This window comes from Juglans regia, chromosome 2 (genome assembly GCF_001411555.2).
Source record: "Juglans regia cultivar Chandler chromosome 2, Walnut 2.0, whole genome shotgun sequence".
Lineage (NCBI taxonomy): Eukaryota > Viridiplantae > Streptophyta > Magnoliopsida > Fagales > Juglandaceae > Juglans > Juglans regia.
Genome location: NC_049902.1, coordinates 24803507 through 24821527, shown reverse-complemented (window position 1 = coordinate 24821527; position 18021 = coordinate 24803507). Strand labels below are relative to the sequence as shown.

General features: G+C 37.6%; 1 protein-coding gene across 1 annotated transcript; it reads left to right on the top strand.

Moving 5' to 3' along the window:
• The first annotated feature begins 13987 nt into the window (after nucleotides 1–13987).
• LOC118345779 lies at nucleotides 13988–18021 on the top strand. The gene is made up of 2 exons (XM_035687028.1): nucleotides 13988–14573; nucleotides 17403–18021. Exons 1-2 carry the CDS (start codon nucleotides 14337–14339, stop codon nucleotides 17634–17636), a joined length of 471 nt encoding a protein of 156 aa, XP_035542921.1. The 5' UTR covers nucleotides 13988–14336; the 3' UTR covers nucleotides 17637–18021.

Below are 18021 nucleotides of genomic sequence, written 5' to 3'. Positions count from 1 at the left end.
ATGCATGCTGGCAAACAAAGAAGTAGGGCACTGAGTGAGAAGTCTTCATGCATGTTTTTCCATTAGAGAAATTTTACATGGAAATCTTTTACCACACGTGACTTTCACCTAATTAACATGTGATTTGTCATATTTGTCATTCTATCTTACTGTTTAAATATGTACGTGTCTAAATAGAAAAACATAAATAACAAGTCATATATTGATTATGTATATGTGTGTAGTGTAAGGCTTCCTTATAACATTTATTCTTGTCATTATTGCCATATGTAGACTTTCAATATCCCGAATGTCGAGTCCACCCTATGACTTCTCATTGCCCATTCTAATGACATACAGTATGTTGAAAGAATAATGATAGCCATCCAACTCATTAACAGCCAGTTTAAAATAATATTTGCTTGACAAAAAGCCAAACTATCATTTAAAAAAAAAAAAAAGCTTAATCTTCAGTGATATATCTTCCTATTGCAATTGTTACTTTTGAAATCAATCCCTTCTTATCTGCATTATGAATGTAAATATGGAGAGATAATGCTTATCGTAACCACAAGAGTATGGAGAAAGAAATTGTAGATATACATACATTTCTTTATTAAACTAATGAATCATCCATCAAAGCCCATTTTACATATAATTGTCTTTAGGTTGTTCCATCAAAGGATGTTCCATTTAACTTTATCATACGTTTTACCCTGCCTAACTTCAAAGCAATGTAGCCGTTTTTAGGTTTTAAACCGGAATTTATGGTATGCAAAGCAATGTACACATTTTGATTAAGCGATATTACATGGGGTAGAAGTACCCTTTCGAGTTTGTTTGCTAGCTACAACCTTCAAAATAATATTATATAGAACATTAGAAAAGGCTTATTGGTGGAGATATATCAATTATTATTCTAGGGTCCATTTTTTTAAATAAAGGAAGTATATGTATGATTAATTGAGTCGACATTCCAAAATGAGTTTAGGCAAGTGAGGGTTGCTTCACATTACTAGCTTGTTACCCACAATGTGCAAATATCTCTAGTAGAAACATGCTAAAGAATCATTTGGGCCAAATGATTTTATTAGAGCCTTTTGAAAGTGGCCAAATGGGCTTCAACATGAGGAAAATGTGAGGCATCAGTAGAGCTCTTGAAAAAGGAAAACTTTCAAACGGGATGTGGTGAGAAGTACAATTTTACACTCCCCAATGAGAGGGGGACATGTCTACTTTCTAATATCCTTACTGTAGACTCAAATACAGTTGATAAAACTCACTTGTTACATCATCCCCCTTAGTCCTTTGTCAACTCTCTCTCTCTCTCTCTCTCTCTCTCTCTCTCCTCAAGCCTGTCAACAGATCTCCGTCGTGGTGCATGGCCATCGAAGTCCGGTATGGTTGTCTCTCTCTATTGATCTCCGTCGTGGTGCAAAGCCATCTAAGTCCGTTGTGATCTCTCTCTCTCTCTCTCTCTCTCTCTATATATATATATATATATATATGTGAACAATATGATGTAAGATAGGGGAACCCATAGTGGGGCACCACTTCCCCTTCTCTTAAGGGTTATGAAGTGGCTCTTAAGCCACTTCATGAGCCTTGATGGTTAGCCCTTAATTGCCAGCCAGGAGTTACACTTAGAATGACTATTTACATAGTCAATTTCCCCTTGTGGATTACTCACTTGTATCACAAACAATCTTTCTCTCAAAAGTATTCTTTCTAGTCAAGACATTTTTAGGCTATGAAATTTGTGAGTGTTGCTATGGTATTACCACGAGCACACTCCACCATTGATGTGAAAATCGTGGATGAACAACAACACTAGATAATCTGTAAAATAATTGCACTAGGATATACAATTTACCAATGATGTAATATCGTTTCCATTGTTTACTTTGATATAGTATTTCTAACATTGGTATCAGAGCCAAAATTAGTAGTTCCCGATTTTTATTTGACATGCATATTGTGATTTCTTTTACGAAATTTTTTTCTCGCACGATAGTTTTTTTCTTCTTCCTGTAACTATGGCTACCGTGAATAGTCATAACAACAAGAGGTGGTTGTGCACCTTAGTGTATCTCACAAGTTGCAGAGCTGCTCCACTAGTAGCAGCTGCAACTACCTGCATAGTGCAAACCATAGGTGATGGGAGCATTTTGGTGCTATATGCATGCTAGATGGCAGTGGCGTGCACCTAAGGTGCTACAACACCACATGCTGATGTCGCAGACCAAACATGCTTAGTACACCGCTCTGCAGTGGTGCATCGCACCCATGAGTGTGCAACGATGCCTCTCAACGTGCTCTGCTTGTAGTAGAGCTGTGCGCATTATGGTGGTGTAGCGGACAAAATGGCATGCACCCGAAGGGCTGCAACATGCAACTGCTTCAACGAACTTGCCATGGGGTGCAGAGCACCTGGAGGTACGAGAAGCACCTAGGAGTGGCATGGCGGCCTCTGCTACATGCACAATTGTGTGCACCTCGACGGAGGCTTTGTCCTCTGCTGTGTGTAGAGCAGCGCACACCATGGTGGTGTTGCAAGCTCTGCTGCGTACAGAGGAGTAAATTGATACCCACAGCACTACAAGGTGCAGCACTGCCATGGAACCATGATGCCACGGTACCTAGAAAACCTAGAGTGGTGGGGAGCAACTAGATGAGGTGGGGCCTTTACTACACGTAGAGCCTTGCACCATGGTGGTGGTGCAGGCTCTGCTGCGGGCAGAATCACATGTAGAGCCGCACATAGTGCTAAGTGCTCTGCACGGCATCGCACCTTGACGTCACGCACCTAGAAGTGCAAGCACCTTAATGCAGTGCGGCCGCCGCTGTGCACCTGGCCAGTGCGACAAACTCTGCTATAGGAACAGCTACACACGAGGTTGTTTAGGCAAGCTCTATTATGCGCAAAGCCACTCAAAACGACGATGTAACAATCCATGCAGATGCTGCAGGCACCAGTTGGGTGCAATCCACAACACAGACGATGGAGGAGTAGCGCCGCATGCTATGTCGCATGAGGAAGTGCTGCTACGGTGCACAGCTTCACCATTAATTCCAGCCACGCTACAATAGGCAGCAGTTACAAGCAGCTAAAATCTTTTTTCTTTCAGTTCAAGAACACTGTAACCATTGGGTGGAGGAAGATGAACAATGATTATTTTTTTTATGATTTTAGTTCTTGGACTGAAAATTGAGTATAGGCCACCTATCTTGTAATTTATTTTGGACCTCGCCCATTTCTTTCTCAGTTTATTAAAAACAAAAGCTAGTTTTTTTAGTACTGGGACTTCACCCAGAAAGCAATTAGGACCTGCATGGTTGTTGGTCATCTAGTTGAGCAAACCGTGGGCTTTCTGGTTTGGCTCGGTGTGCTATGCTTTATTTTTTGAAAAATATCTTGAGGCGAACTAAGGTGGGTGCACAATCCATCCAAAAGTTTTGTGTTTTTTTGGGTCAAGAGATAAAAGGATCTTATGGTGTTTTGAACCCTAAGACCTCCCACGCAAAGACAATGAGCACAATAATTGGGCTAAAGCTTACTGTTACTGTGTATGCTGATTTTATTTATTTAAATCAACATGTAATTGTGGCACATGAATATTATTCTGGAATATTTTTTGCATGTGATTATTGAATACATACATGCCATGATATTATGATTAATTTATCACATTTGTTAGGTATTTTATTTTACGTTATAAATTGCCTAGATTATTATTAGTTTTTGTGAATAAAGATTATTTAGATGAAATGTGATTTTTTTTTTTTTGTACATGTACTGTAATTGCATGTAATTGTGTGCTTATTTTATCACTTTTATTGTTAGGCTAATTTTAGGAATTAATCTTCAAATTGTTAGAATGTGATAAAATAGATGATGAAGTAGCCTGTGTATGAATAGTCCATGTTTACAATTAGCCCAAAATGAAATTCTTCGATCTGAGAAGAAATTGTTTTTGCATGTGACTAACTCGGTTGATTGCTTATCTTAGTGGGAGTACAATTTAGATTGATTTGGAATTAATCTCCTATACGATATAAATTTGCACAAAAATTAACTTAGAAATTAATAATTAGTCATTGTGGCGCAAGAGATGATTAGGAAGTTTAACAAATTTTTGATCTTGCAATTTGTGTTAATTATTTTTGTTCTGACTTAGATTAACGCGATAAATTTTTTAGATGTGTGTACTATTAAATGCGCATAGGTTAGTAACTTTGAGATAATCGAAAAAAAGCCTAAAGATTATGTATGCGACTTAATTGTCACATTAGTCTCCTCCATAAGCAATAGTTGGAAACAAATGAAGATTATCATGAGTGTTAGATAGTCTTAGACCATCATTATTATATAAACCTCTGCGTCTAGAGTAAAATTGGAAGTGTACGTGGGACGCATGCACTACAATTTTCATAGAAGTTGAAGGGATCAATTATAAGATAGAGCTAAACCACTATTTTGCCTTTGAAAATCTTGTGGGTAATAATAGAAGTTGCGCGTTATTTTTATAACGTATAAAGATTAATTGCTTTTATATTTGAGGTTGAACATTATAATCTTAAAGCAACTTAGATTAACTCAACTTAGATTAACTCATAGATAAGCATATACTCTCTAAAACTATATAGTATGCTTGACAAGTAAGGACATTAAAATATGAGTGTGAAAAAGTGTTGAGGACATTCTTGATTAGCACATTCATTTTAAAGATTTTATCAGTGCATCTCTCTATGATATTAGCACTGGTAATCTTGTTTAAGTTTTCTTTTTCTTTAGCGAGAACAAATAGGTTCTTGCAGATATATGAACTTGGGAGCACCCTTTGAGTAATGTAATACCAAGCACCTTGGAGGTTTGCATGGTAACTACGGCAAAAGTCTGAATAATTAGGTATGATTTAATTAAGCCTAAAAATCTTGCTCGTAGTTGCACTGATGAAATATAGGTTTTAGGCTAAGATAATTTCTTACAAAATTTTTCCTTTCTCTCTTCTTGTGGGTTGGAGAATATGAAAAATGTCGAGTAAGCAAGAAGTTGGGATATATCGCTAGTTAGCGGATAAAATGTCACATACTGTATTTGTTGTAATATTAGAAATGTCTAGACCTAATTTGATTTAAGAATAAATTATGGTTATCTCACATGCTTTTGTTAAGTACAAGAGATTTATATGAAACCTTGAAGTTTCAAATTAAGTTTGCTAAATGACATTTGTGGTCATCTTATAGATTCCTAAAAATCTCAGTTGGACTTGCTGACTAGAATCTAAGATTTATACTGTGAGTTTGACCTAATTGAGATTCGCGATGAGTCTGTTATGTTACGAGGTTAATGTTTTAGATCTGCTACTTTGGCATGTTATCTATGACCATGAATGATACGTTCTAAAGAGACATTGCTTGAAAAGTGACTGGACTGAAACTAAATGACATTATCAGTGCAAAGGGAAGACTATTTGGTAACACATCGATATTGGTATGTACTTACTGCCGTACAACTGGCTCAACGACAACTACATGTCCCTCTCCAAGTACGTGAAGAACAAGTCGTCCCAGCTCGAGTCCAATACCAATAAGATGACAGACGTGGAGGTTGATGTGGCCATTGTCCGAGCCATGACACATGAAGAGAAAAAGTGGGCATAGGAGTTGAAGGCTAAGTTGGCCATGGAAGAGGGCCAGTTGGCTGCCCACGACGTTTCGTTATCCATGACTTAAGGTCAGACCTGGATGATGTCCAAGATGTTTTCCCCACCTGGATAACAGCTGTCTTTGGCCAGGCTTGTGGAACCAAGCTTGGTCCTATGGCTACACGGAGGGCCTGGCGAGGATGCAGGACCATGTGCTAGTGAACTTGCAAGATGATCTGATGTCCCTTAATTTAGCATCTCTCCCCTCGGACCCAACGACGCTAAGGCATGACACCTCCATATGCAAGAACTTAATTTTGGATGCCTTTCCTAACGACCCTGCCTGCTAACATTGTTCTTTTTGTTTCCTTGTAATTATATTCTTTATTTTTTGTGTAAAGATACACCTCTAAAAGGCTTATTTTTCTGTATAGGTACACTTGTATGCTTCCATTGTATAATATATATACTGATGATGTTCTTTTAGGGCGACCATTTTGTCTTCTTCTCTACATTATTTTCTTTTTTACTTTTTTGTTGGTGCGTGCAAAAGATCTGGAACTAGTGAGGCGTTAACGTGGCAAAGAGTTGACTGACCCCTAGTCTTTAGGAGTTAATGTGGCTATTGCCTTTGTTGTTTCTATCTTTTTCATGACCTTTCAACTGGGGTGGGCGGGCAGTCGAAAGGTTAGACCCACCTGCCACCTCTCAATGGGAAGGTAAGGAGGTTGAGTAGTCAAGAGACTAGACCTACCATGACATTACCGTGAGGGAGATCGTGACTTATCCTTTGTTTGGAAGAAGTGCATGACTATGCTAAGACAAAACGAATTAGACTATAAATACGAGACTTGCAAACTTGAATTGCCTAAATCGCTGGGCGAAGGTCTGAGGTGTGTTGTGACTTCCCCTTGAGGAATGTCGAGTTAGTTGAGAGACTAGACCCGTATGTTGACACTCAGTGGGAAGGTTAGTAGTCGAGCAGCCAAGCTGAACCCGCGCTTTACCGTGAGGGAGGTCGAATCAGTCTAAACACTGGACCTGATTCTTGGTCCCCAACAAGAAGGTAAGTAATTGAGCAGCCAAGGGTTGTACCCATGCTTTGTCGTGAGGAAGATCAAATTGTCTAGGGCTGGAGCCACCTATTGACGCTCAGGGGGAATGTAAGTAGTCGAATAGCTAAGGGTTGGACTCGTGCTTCACCGTGAGATATGTGGGGCAATCTGGGGTTGGACCCACCTATTGACGCTCACAGTGAAGGTAAGTAGTCAGGCAGCTAAGCTGAACTCACGCTTTGCCGTGAGAGAGGTCGGATCAGTTTAAAGGCTAGACCCGCCTCTTGATCCCCAACGGGAAGGTAAGTAGTCAAACAACCAAGAGCTAGGTTTGTGCTTTACTGTGAGAGAGGTCAGGCAGTTTGGGACTGAACCCACCTGTTGGCACTCACGAGGAAGGTAAGTATCCGAACAGCTAAGTTGAACCCACACTTTTCCATGAGGAAGATCAGATCAATCTAAAGACTGGACCTACCTTTTGATCCCAATGAGAAGTAAGTAGTCGGGCAGCCAAGGGCTGGACCCTCCTGTTGACGCTCACTAGGAATGTAAGTAGTCGGGCAACTATGCTGAACCCGCGCATCGCCTTTAGGGAGGTTGGATCAGTCCAAAGGCTAGACCCGCCTTTTGATCCCCAATGAAAATGTAAGTAGTCAGGTAGCGAAGGGCTGGACCCGAGTTTCGCTATGAGGGAAGTCAGGTAGTTTAAGGCTAGACCCGCCTGTTGACGCTCACGAGGAAGGTATATAGTTGGGTAGCCAAGGGCTAGATTCGCCTGTTGATGCTCATGGGGAGGGTAAGTAGTCTGGCAGCTAAGTCGAACTTGTGCTTTGCAGTGAGGGAGGTCGGACAGTCTAGGGCTGAACCTGCTCGTTGACACTCATGGAGAAGGTAAGTAGTCCAACAGCCAAGGGCTAGAGTCATGCTTCCGGCAATCTGAGGTTGAACCCGCCTCCTGATATCCAATGGGAAGGTAAGTGGTCATTCAAGACAAAACACAATTTTGAGAGAAAAATATAATTTCATTCATCATTTGTATATACGTTTACATATTGAATAGAAGAACCTCCGTAGGTGTTCTGCATTCCACAGGTGTGGTAGCTTTTTCCCTTGGGAGTCAATAGGAGCCTGGGCAGTTGTTTGCAGCAACGACGTACGGACATTCCCATCGCGACCCTAGCTTTTCTTTTTCGTGGGTAGTTGGTCTACTTTCCTCCTGTACAGACAGTGTGACCATATCATATTGAGGTCCCATGCCTCTCAGGGGGGTTGTCCCATTCCACTTCTTGTCTTGTTATCCCCTCTTGATCTTCTCAAGGGTCTTGAATTTGGCCAATGCCTTGGCCTTCCTGTCACCTTGTTCCAGTTCTGTCTTCTTGGGCTCTGTCAGGGCCCAAAGTGTGTCTTTGGCGTTGATGAAGCTATCGGCCTGGTCTATGAATTCTTGTAGCGTGAAGGGAGTTCTTCTTGCCAACTCTGTCGTGAATGGGTTCCAGGGCGATACAACTCCCAAGAGCGCCGCTAGGGTGATTTTCTCATCCTAATCATCCTTAGTCATACACTCTCTGTTAAATATGTACACTTTTAGGTTTTCTTCATATCTTTGTTTGACGATTAGGAGGTACATTGTTGGGCTCCTTTTCCTCCTGCTGGCCATAAACTGCGTGAGGAACAAGCAGGCCAGTTCTCTAAAGCTGTTGACTGACTCGGGTGCCAACGACCCAAACCATTCTCTCGAAGCCCCCTTCAAGGTCAACGGAAAGGCCATGCAAGAAATGTCCTAGGGAAACCATACAGGATTATATGAGCCTTGAAGGTTTCCAGGTGCTGTAGGGGGTCCCTAGACTAGTCTTACATTTCCATTTGAGAGACTCTGAACTTTGGTGATAGGGTGTAGCCATCACCTCAGCACTGTAAGGTAAGTCTGTGCTGGTAAGCAACTAATCCATCGATGAGGAGGCGCCCATCTTCCATGCCATCTCCTCATACTTGTCCATGAGGCTTCATAGCTCGTGATGCATCTTCCTTCTTTCTTTTTCACTGACTTCTACCCCGCCAACGCTTTGGGACTCTTCCTACTCGTTTCAACTCAGCCCCGCCTCATCTTGCAGCTCAATGTTGTTTCTCCTCAAATCTTCATTTTATTTGCGAAGATTCTCAACTTCTTCATTCATCTTCCTCATGCATTCCTCCATTTCTACAAAACTTCCTTTCATGTTCGTTGATGTTGCTTCTTGTCCGTGGGTTGTTTGTGAATGCATTGTAGCTAGCATACGAATGACACGTTACATCTACAGAGATCCCACAGACGGTGCCAATGTTAATGTTGTGTTTCATACACCTGGGCTAAGCTCCAACAACCCAGGTCGAGGTCTTTCTACCTATAAACACAGAGACAAAGGTGGGCTCAGTCGTGGTCTGGGGAGCCTCTGATTCTAAAGTCAGTACTTATTCTGGGAGAATTGTAGGAGAATTAGAGAGTTCATAGAGATTTATTCGTACCTTAAGTGTGGTTTTTATACAAGTTTTCAAGGAACATTCCATACCCTATGTCAGGGGTTTGCGTCATGCCCATAGTTGCCCAAGGGCCTTTAATGCGGCGTGGCATATGAGGTAGCGCCATTAATGCGGTATGGCTCCCCAAGTGGCATCTCGACGTTTGGCGATCGGTGCAATCACTTCTTGTTTCTATCGTCAGAGAATGAAGGGTTGTCTATGTTCTCCATTCACTTGCTGGCGTAGATCTTTTAATATTAGGTGTCATAAGCGAGTATCAAGGTCAACGCGTCCGCCTATCCCCCCTTGACTTGTTTCTCACTCGATGCATCCCCTTTTTTCTAATATAGTTTGTGGGTTGGGTTCTTTTGGTGATTATTGAGCTGTAGGAGGGGAGGATCTAGGTTGAGATGGGCTTCGGTGTCTTGCCCAGGCCTAACCAAGTGGGCCGGGAGGGGAATATCCCTTCCATCCTCGATTCATTTGGTTTGTCTATTAAATTTTTTGAGCTAGTTTCACTCGTCTATACCCATGAAGTAGACTTGTACTCCTAAGTGTAAGAAGCTCATGATTATGTTGGAGCACAAACTTGGACACAATCCATTTTTCTCCATCATTTCTTATTGTCATCATCGTCTTACACCCAATCTTTGTTTCTATAGCCTCAGGTTTTGTTCTTTATTTCAATTTTAAATTATGGCGAATTAGCCTTCTCTCGAACAAACATATTCTACCTCAATTAATGACATGTCTTCTTTCAACAACCGAGTATAGTTTGTTCGAATGCTAAAACCATTCGTCTAGAATAGACTTTATAGCAAGTATGTGCATCTTCTAGATCACTTAACTGTAGCCCAACGTATGGCTCCACATATGAAGATGACCACATTCTTAGCTCCTTAGGCAATTTCCTATATGCTTCAACCTCAACAACCAAATCTTCAATCATCTCAACTTCCCGAGAATTAGAATTGGAATATAAAATTATAACAGCATCCTTGTAAATACTTATCATTCAAGTTCCTAGTCAACCTCATAGCATGAAACAACAATCTTTTAGAACCTGAAACACTACAAACTCTAGAGTTAAATATAACATGGCATACTTGTATAAACAAGGCAATCTCCAACAGCCTGAGATATCTGAAATGAACTTGATTTTTTTTATTAAAACAAATGCATGAAATAAACATAGAGTTTAATCTTTATTCAACCAGGAGGTTGGAGCAAGTAGTTTCTGGAAGAAGTAAAAGAAATCTCAAATCCATTTTATTAATAGGGCAATCTCCAATGCATGATTTTTTGCGTGTCTTAGAACAACAATCTCTATTCCATGTTAAGCTATGAGATTTACAAATAGTAAAATGAACAAACATGAACGTGATTGTAAAATGAAGAAAGGAACTAATTAAAATGAACAAAAATTCACCTGGAAAACCTCAAAACAAAGGAGCATCTAGCTTGAGAACAGAGTGACGAATTGGGGGGCTTGCCAGCTTGAGGCTTGAGAGAGCGACGAGCTTGAGGAGAGAGAGAGAGGGAGAGGGAGAGGGAGAGAGAGAGAGAGGAAAGATGTAACAAGTAGGGGTGGGTAGCGGGGCCCCACTCCCGCTGACTTGCCTAGCTTCCGCCCCGCCCCGCATGGAGAGGGCCTAGCGGGTCATCCCGCCCCCCGCCCCTGCTCCACATATATATATTTTATTTATATATATAAATAAATATATTGTATATAGATATATACAATTTATTAAAGACTTAAAATTATATTCAAGTCATTAGATTGTCTTGGCCTCCTAGGCCAACCTTTATATAAGAGGCCAATGCAATACAATAGTTATTCTTAAGCAATTGTATTGACTTGTCCTCCTATATAAAGGTTGTCCTAGGAGGCCAAATCAATACAAAATCTAACTCTAATGAGTTTAAGTTTTTTTTATATTTATAAATTTTAATTATATTATAATTTGGGTCTAAAAAAATATTTTTAGACTAAATTTTTTTTTTTAAACACAATGGGGTAGCCTAAGAGAAGGGCAAGGAAGATGGGATTTTTTTCCCCCGGCCCCCAGCACCAGGGCGGGGGAAAAATCCCCAACCCCCTCATGGTGCGGGGGAGGGTACCCCTTGCCCCGCACCATGCGGGTATCACCCCTAGTAACAAGTGAGTTTTATCAACTGTATTGTGGTCTATGGTAAGGATATTAGAAAGCTGACATATCCCCCTCCCATTGGAGGGCGTAAAATTGAGCTTCTCACCGTATCCGACCCGAAGAGTCTCTTATCGGGAAATTCTATCCAATGACAACGTTTTTTGGACTAGAACTTTGGACAAAAAATACACTCCCAAGAGCAACCTTCTTCTTGCCCCATTTTACAAAAATAAAATATGAATAATACATACAGTCGTGGAGTGCGCAAGCGTTGTGCAGTCACTTTGAAAAAAGTGAATAAATATAGGACCTACATGAAAAGAAATTAATTTTTTAATAGTAGACTCCACTCTTTTTCAAAGTGACTACACGGCATTTGCACACTCACAATTGTAAGTATCATTTCTCATAAAAGATATCCTCTATTTTCACTTAAAAAAGTAAAAGATATCCTCTATTTTCACTTGTAATAACCCTATCCCAAACAACAAATTATCCAACTCTTTTAACTTTCAAAACCCATGAAGATTATCCAAACGGATTCCACCACTCAAAAATTATGCAAAATTCAATATTGATGTTGTCTTTTGTGATTCAATATGGGCAAAGAAAATAAACGACGAGGGCGAAGTTATGGCAATACTATTTTCGACAGAACAAGCAGAGAAAACTCAAACTTAAAACCCATAATGTTTTAAACAAATTCGATTCACAAGTAGCAACTTAGCCATTCCCACAATGTTTTCACAACTATTCTCATCTCATCTCATCCAATCATTACAATTTTTTCAAATTTACATACAAAATAAAATAAATAATTCAATTTTTTCAAATCTTAAAACAAAAATAATATTAAAAAATACATTTTAACAGTATTTTATTCAACTTTCAACTTTTATCTCAACTCATCTCATCTGTGAAAATAAGCGAGACCACATGCCTCTACTATTGAGAAGCACCCTCAACCCATGATCTCATCATTTCAACTTTTACAAATTTCCATATAAAATAAAATAAATAATTCAACTTTTTTAAATTTTAAAATAATAATAATATTTTAATAATATTTTATTCAACTTTCAACTTTTATCTCAACTCGCTATCCAAACCTAACCTAAACTTTCAATGAATATTCTCAATATTGGCAAACTGCCCCTACTATTGAATACACAAGGTATAATGTTTAAGGCAAATAACATATTGTTGACTTTATAAATAATAGTAAAATAATTTATAAATATTAGCGATACGGTTTGAATGTTTGCAAATTTTTGGCTGCATGAAATAGCTTGACGGTTTCGCCATTTAAGAAGAAAGTATGCATTATTTGAAGAAATGTTCAGTCAGCAAAAATATTTTATAAAAAAAAAAACTTATAAATTATGTAACTTGATATAATACGTTAAAATATAGAACACTTATTATTTTAAAATACATTTCCTTCTAGGAATTTTTAAAATATCTTTTTTTAGATTTAATATTTTTCTTTCTTTTAAATGAACTAATGCAAACTATAAGCCTTCAGATGAAAAAGGTCATTAATCTTACTACCCATTTAATTTTAATAAAAATACTATTTTGCTAGAAAAGATTATTGTGATCCATTCAAAGAATAGATGTTGTTTGGAAATAGACATTATTTCATCTCATTCTATCTTATATAAAAATTTATCATTTCATTTCCTTCTCAAACATTATTCAAATACAAACGCTTTTCAATTTCAAATCTTCAACTCTTTTATCTAATCATTACAATTTTTTAAAATTTTAAATAAAATACAAAAATAATTCAATTTTTTTCAAACTTAAAAACAAAAACTATATTAAAAAATTATATTATAACAATATTTTAACGTTATAATATTTTTTTCAAATAATTTCATTACTATTTATAAATTTTTCATTCATCTTATTCCTAAGCATCCCATAAAAGTTTTGTAAAAAATGTTTGATTTTTGAATTTTCTTTTCTTGTAAAAATGATGAGGTCTAATAATGATTGTAGTACTTTTTTAATTTATAATATCTTTAAAAAATGATTTGTATAATTTCAAATTAACAAGACTCTTATGAGTCCTTCTAAAAAAATAAATTCTATTTAAAAATTTATAAAAAAATTATATTTTTATTAATGGGACCTACTTGTTATGAAAAATTTATATGAGACTTATCTATTTTTATACCTGATATTTCTCAATATCTTGTAGATGAAAAGTTAAAGAAAATTGAAAGCTTTTTTAAATGAATTACGACACTTAAGCATCCATATAAAAAGATGACGATTAAAAATATAATTAATAATATTTTTTATTTTTTATATTAAATTAAATTATTTTTTAAATTTAAGTATGAAAAGTAATTATAATAAAAGAAATTTTATAAAATTAAATTCACAAATTGAATTTTATATTATAAATTATATTTACTTTACAATCTGACGTAATACATTAAGACATGTCAGTTTGGTACGTCAAGACATATCAATTTATATATTTATTTTTATATAAAAAAAAATTATAACTAAAGTATATATTTTATAAAAATTTCTTTATAACTAAAACATATAATGGTAATAAATTGCATGAACGGCCTTCAAACAAATAGTGTCTATTAAAAACTCCAAATCCAAATGAATGGAAGATGCTATACAAATTCTTTTCATTTTTATTTTTATTCTATTCACATTTTTTAATTTTCCCTCCCCAAACGATAGGAAGAAAAACAAAACGAAAAAAAAAAAAAAATTCAATTCCCGGAAAACTCATTCCCAAATTCAGTGCAAACAAACAGCTAAGGAGATAATCAGTTGAAAGCAGCCAGAACCCCCAAAAAACCACCTACTTCCCTTTCTTCCCACTTTCCCAAACCCTTCCTATCTCTCTATTCCAAGATCATCATCTTCAAAAAAGGCTATATTTTTCCTTTTTATTTTGAATACTTTTCTTCTACCCATAATACTGGACCACCGTTCGATCAGTCTTTTCTGTATCTCTCAGTTGATTCCTCCCGATGGGATTTTTAAGGAAAATAGCTGGCTTTCTAGGGTTTGGTAAGGACAATGGCCACGAACCCAAAGATGAAGAGGACGATAACAACAATCCCGATACTCAGACCCATGATCGGGCCCATTTCCAAGAAACCGGGCTTCCTCGCAGAGGCTTCGGTGTGCCGGTCCAGGTCGTCGTCGATCGGCCCCAGGTTGGCCCTGTCCTCACCCCCTGTAATCCTGGTGATGGCGGTGTCCAGGTAAATCATTTCATTCCTTTTCCCATTTCGATATTCAATTGCTTAGTTCTCTTAATTCTGATTATTTACCGGTTTACTTTAGTTTGTGCACAATTTAAGTTACATAGAGATTATTAGTTTCTATTATTCTGCTGCTTTAGATTTAGTTGCTTAATGGTTTTCATGTAGGTGGTACAACCGTACAAAGCAGGAAGATTAAGTAATTTTTTTTCTCTATTGTCACGCACACTTAGTTGGTTTGCATCACTCTTTTTGCTAAATGTCCAAAATCTAAAAAATCCAAATTGTATGGATAATAAGTGCTTGGTTGTGTGTAAAACTTGGCCGTTGAAGAGACTGAAGCTGGATGAGTTATTGTTGCACTTCAATTGGTATATTGTCAATGTTGAATGAGTGCCTCATTGAATTATTGAATTTTTCCATAGCCATGTGATGCGTTAACGATTTTGTTTCTAATGGCAGGAAAGAATATAGAGTGGAATTAACTGTGATTGTAATCATTCCAATTAAATGATTATCAAATCATCATTCACTAAGTACTTGCCTTCCTCCTATAAAAGAAGAAACCTCATGTAAGAAGCAAGAACTGATGGCGAATATACCAATTGCAGATTTGATACTATCTTTCCCATGTGCTTTGAACCTTAAAGTATGCTCATCTAGAAGAAAAAACTAGAGGCATTGGTATAAATCCATACAGCCTTGGGAATTGGGAAATCCAAATGCAAAATTGATCTTTTTTATGCATCTACTACTCAATATGAAACCTATGGTATCTGGTATGGAATTTAATATTCAATACATTAGTCAGATGCATTTGTTTGTTAATGCCACCAACTCTTGGTGAAATTCAGCCTGTATCATTATCCCCATGTTGAAGCAGTGTTTGTGAAAGAGCCAGGCACATTAAAGCATTTGCGCCACCTTCAGTCTAAGCGCAGATTACCTATAAAAAAATTATTTTTCTATAAAATAAGAGAGTTTTTCTTTAACCCATGTGATTCCTAGACCAGTTCTTTGGGTTTTACGGAAGATTTGTGTGTTCTCAGTGATTTGGATTCAGAGATAGTTGAGATGGGTTGAGATTATTTGTGAATAGTAGAATAAAAGTTGAATTATTTATTATATTTTGTGTGGGAATTTGGAAAAGTTGTTTTGAGATTTGAAAAAGTTGAATTGTTTATTATATTTTGTGTGGGAATTTGAGAAAGTTGTAATGATGAGATGAGATGAGTTGAGGTGAGTTTTGAATGCAAACGAGACCTTAGTTTGATGTGCTTCTGATGGATAGTTTTCATTTTAAAGGTTACCACCTCAAAGCTTAAGTATTTAGTTCTAATCAAGGGAAAACAGATGGTTTTTGCATATTTGGTGAGAGCTCAAATTTTGTGCTGTTAGTCAGCAGGTTGAAACTTAAATTTACCAAAAACATTGAATAACTGAGACCATATTCTTCGGTTTTATTGCTGAAACATCTAGACCATGGCAATATTCTATTCAATTTTGCCTTTGGATACTTATTCTATTTGATGTGTCTCTGTGTTGAATTCTTGTGGGTTATTCATAGCTGTCCAGAGTTTGTTTAGCCAAAATGAAAGATGATCACAAAGAGTAATGCAGGCTAAGGAAAGAAAAGAAATAGATTGGATGTGACTAATTAAAGTAGTTGTGAGTGCATATCTCTTTTGAACTATGGGTTCAGCATGGTCATAGATGTTCCTTTCTTGGGGTATGAGTAAAGGCCTTGTTGTTATGGGAGTTTTGTTTCTACATTCAGTCATAAAGACGAATATATGCTCAGCATGCTCTACAACAAAACACTGATAATCAATGAGGAAAAGGGATGGTTTCTCTTTTGATTTGTTTCTTCTATACGGCTATCTCATCAGGAATTTAGTGGAAGTTTATGATTAGAGCATGGGATCTTTTGCTTGCTCATATCAGCATGTATTGAGTAAAGTGATGGGTGGTCCCTTGGTTAGACATTGCAAATTGGCCTCTCCCCAGTTTAATAGCCTTTTCATCATTCAGTCATTCCCCAACTTGTTTTTTCTTTAAGGCATTAGAGCGGGTGCTCCTCTAGGATTGTTTTCTAAACCCTGCTTAATTCTCCATTGTTGTTGCAAGGAACTCAGGTCTCCATTGTTTGTGTGCCTCTTACCGTTCTAGCTTAGATTTTGCAATGGCCCGGTGAGGTTTGGATGCGTTGTATTAGAACCTTATACTTCATTGTTGCCATGGATGGCTGCAGTTATGCACTGCAGTGATGTCATGAATGTCGTCCTGTTTATTGTGGTGACGTAGGGCTTGTAAATTCTGAGGGACAAGTCTCCTGAGTTCTAATGCAATTACCATTGCTTTCTACAATATATTGTATTATTTTTACTTGAGACCAAAGCTTGTCCTTGTGATCTGCATATTTTCGAAGAATCCATTTTCCCGTGTGAGGAAGCACCAAATCTGGCTGCCCTTAGTCCGATGAAAGCCAGTTCGTTGTTTCAATATAGAATTCACCACCCCTTTTGCTGGGGGTTCTTTTCATATGTCTGGTTGGAGAATACAAACATATTAGTGACAGTCTTTCCATTCCCATGCGAATATGGTCTAACACTGACAATGTATTTGCCAAACTTGAATTTGTAGTTGGTGTAGGAAATGGACAGAAGTTCTGGCTTCCCTCAACTGTTGGCATTTGGTTTTCAGAAAATAATTTGGATTCATATGGGGATGCACTTGCCCTCGCACATGTTAACATCATATATTTCCTTTCTTAATGTTTTGGTGTCATGTTGTAGTTAAATTTATAATTTCTTATCCTTTGGGATTCAGGGTCTGAGATGGTATGCAAAGCGGCTGAGAATAGATGAAGATGGAGATGTAGCAGATGAATTCCTTGAAGAGGTCCTGCTGGAGACGTCAACTAACATAGAAGATCATCAAAGTCCATTTCCAAGGTTTGAAGTGAAGTATAGTTCAAGGCCGGCTAAAGTGAAGAACCTGGTCATGTCACCTGATGGGAGAATTCAGTGTGTGGAACACCAGGGCAGATTACAGTGGGTATGAAGTACATTTAAACTAAAACCAAGCTTCTGGGTGGTAGGGTTTGTTCTTGCACAAGCATGTTGTCAATTTGTTGCTTTAGAAAAGATCTTAAAATTGTTTTTGTTATTGCACTGTGGAACCTTGCTACCCTTCTTATCAATGTCTGGGTTTAACTTCCTAAAGTATTTTGTCAGAATCTTCCTGATCGATCACTAATCGTATGAACTGATGTGTCTGGCCATAGATGTGAAACGTGAAACCTCAAATCAAGGTATAACATTTATGTCTGTTTGTATACACTCGAGATTAAATTGATAAATTGTAACCATTCGGTTATGATTTAATAGGAGTGTAATTGCTGTAAAATATTATATATAGAAAGTAAGCTTATGATTGATTTGATCAA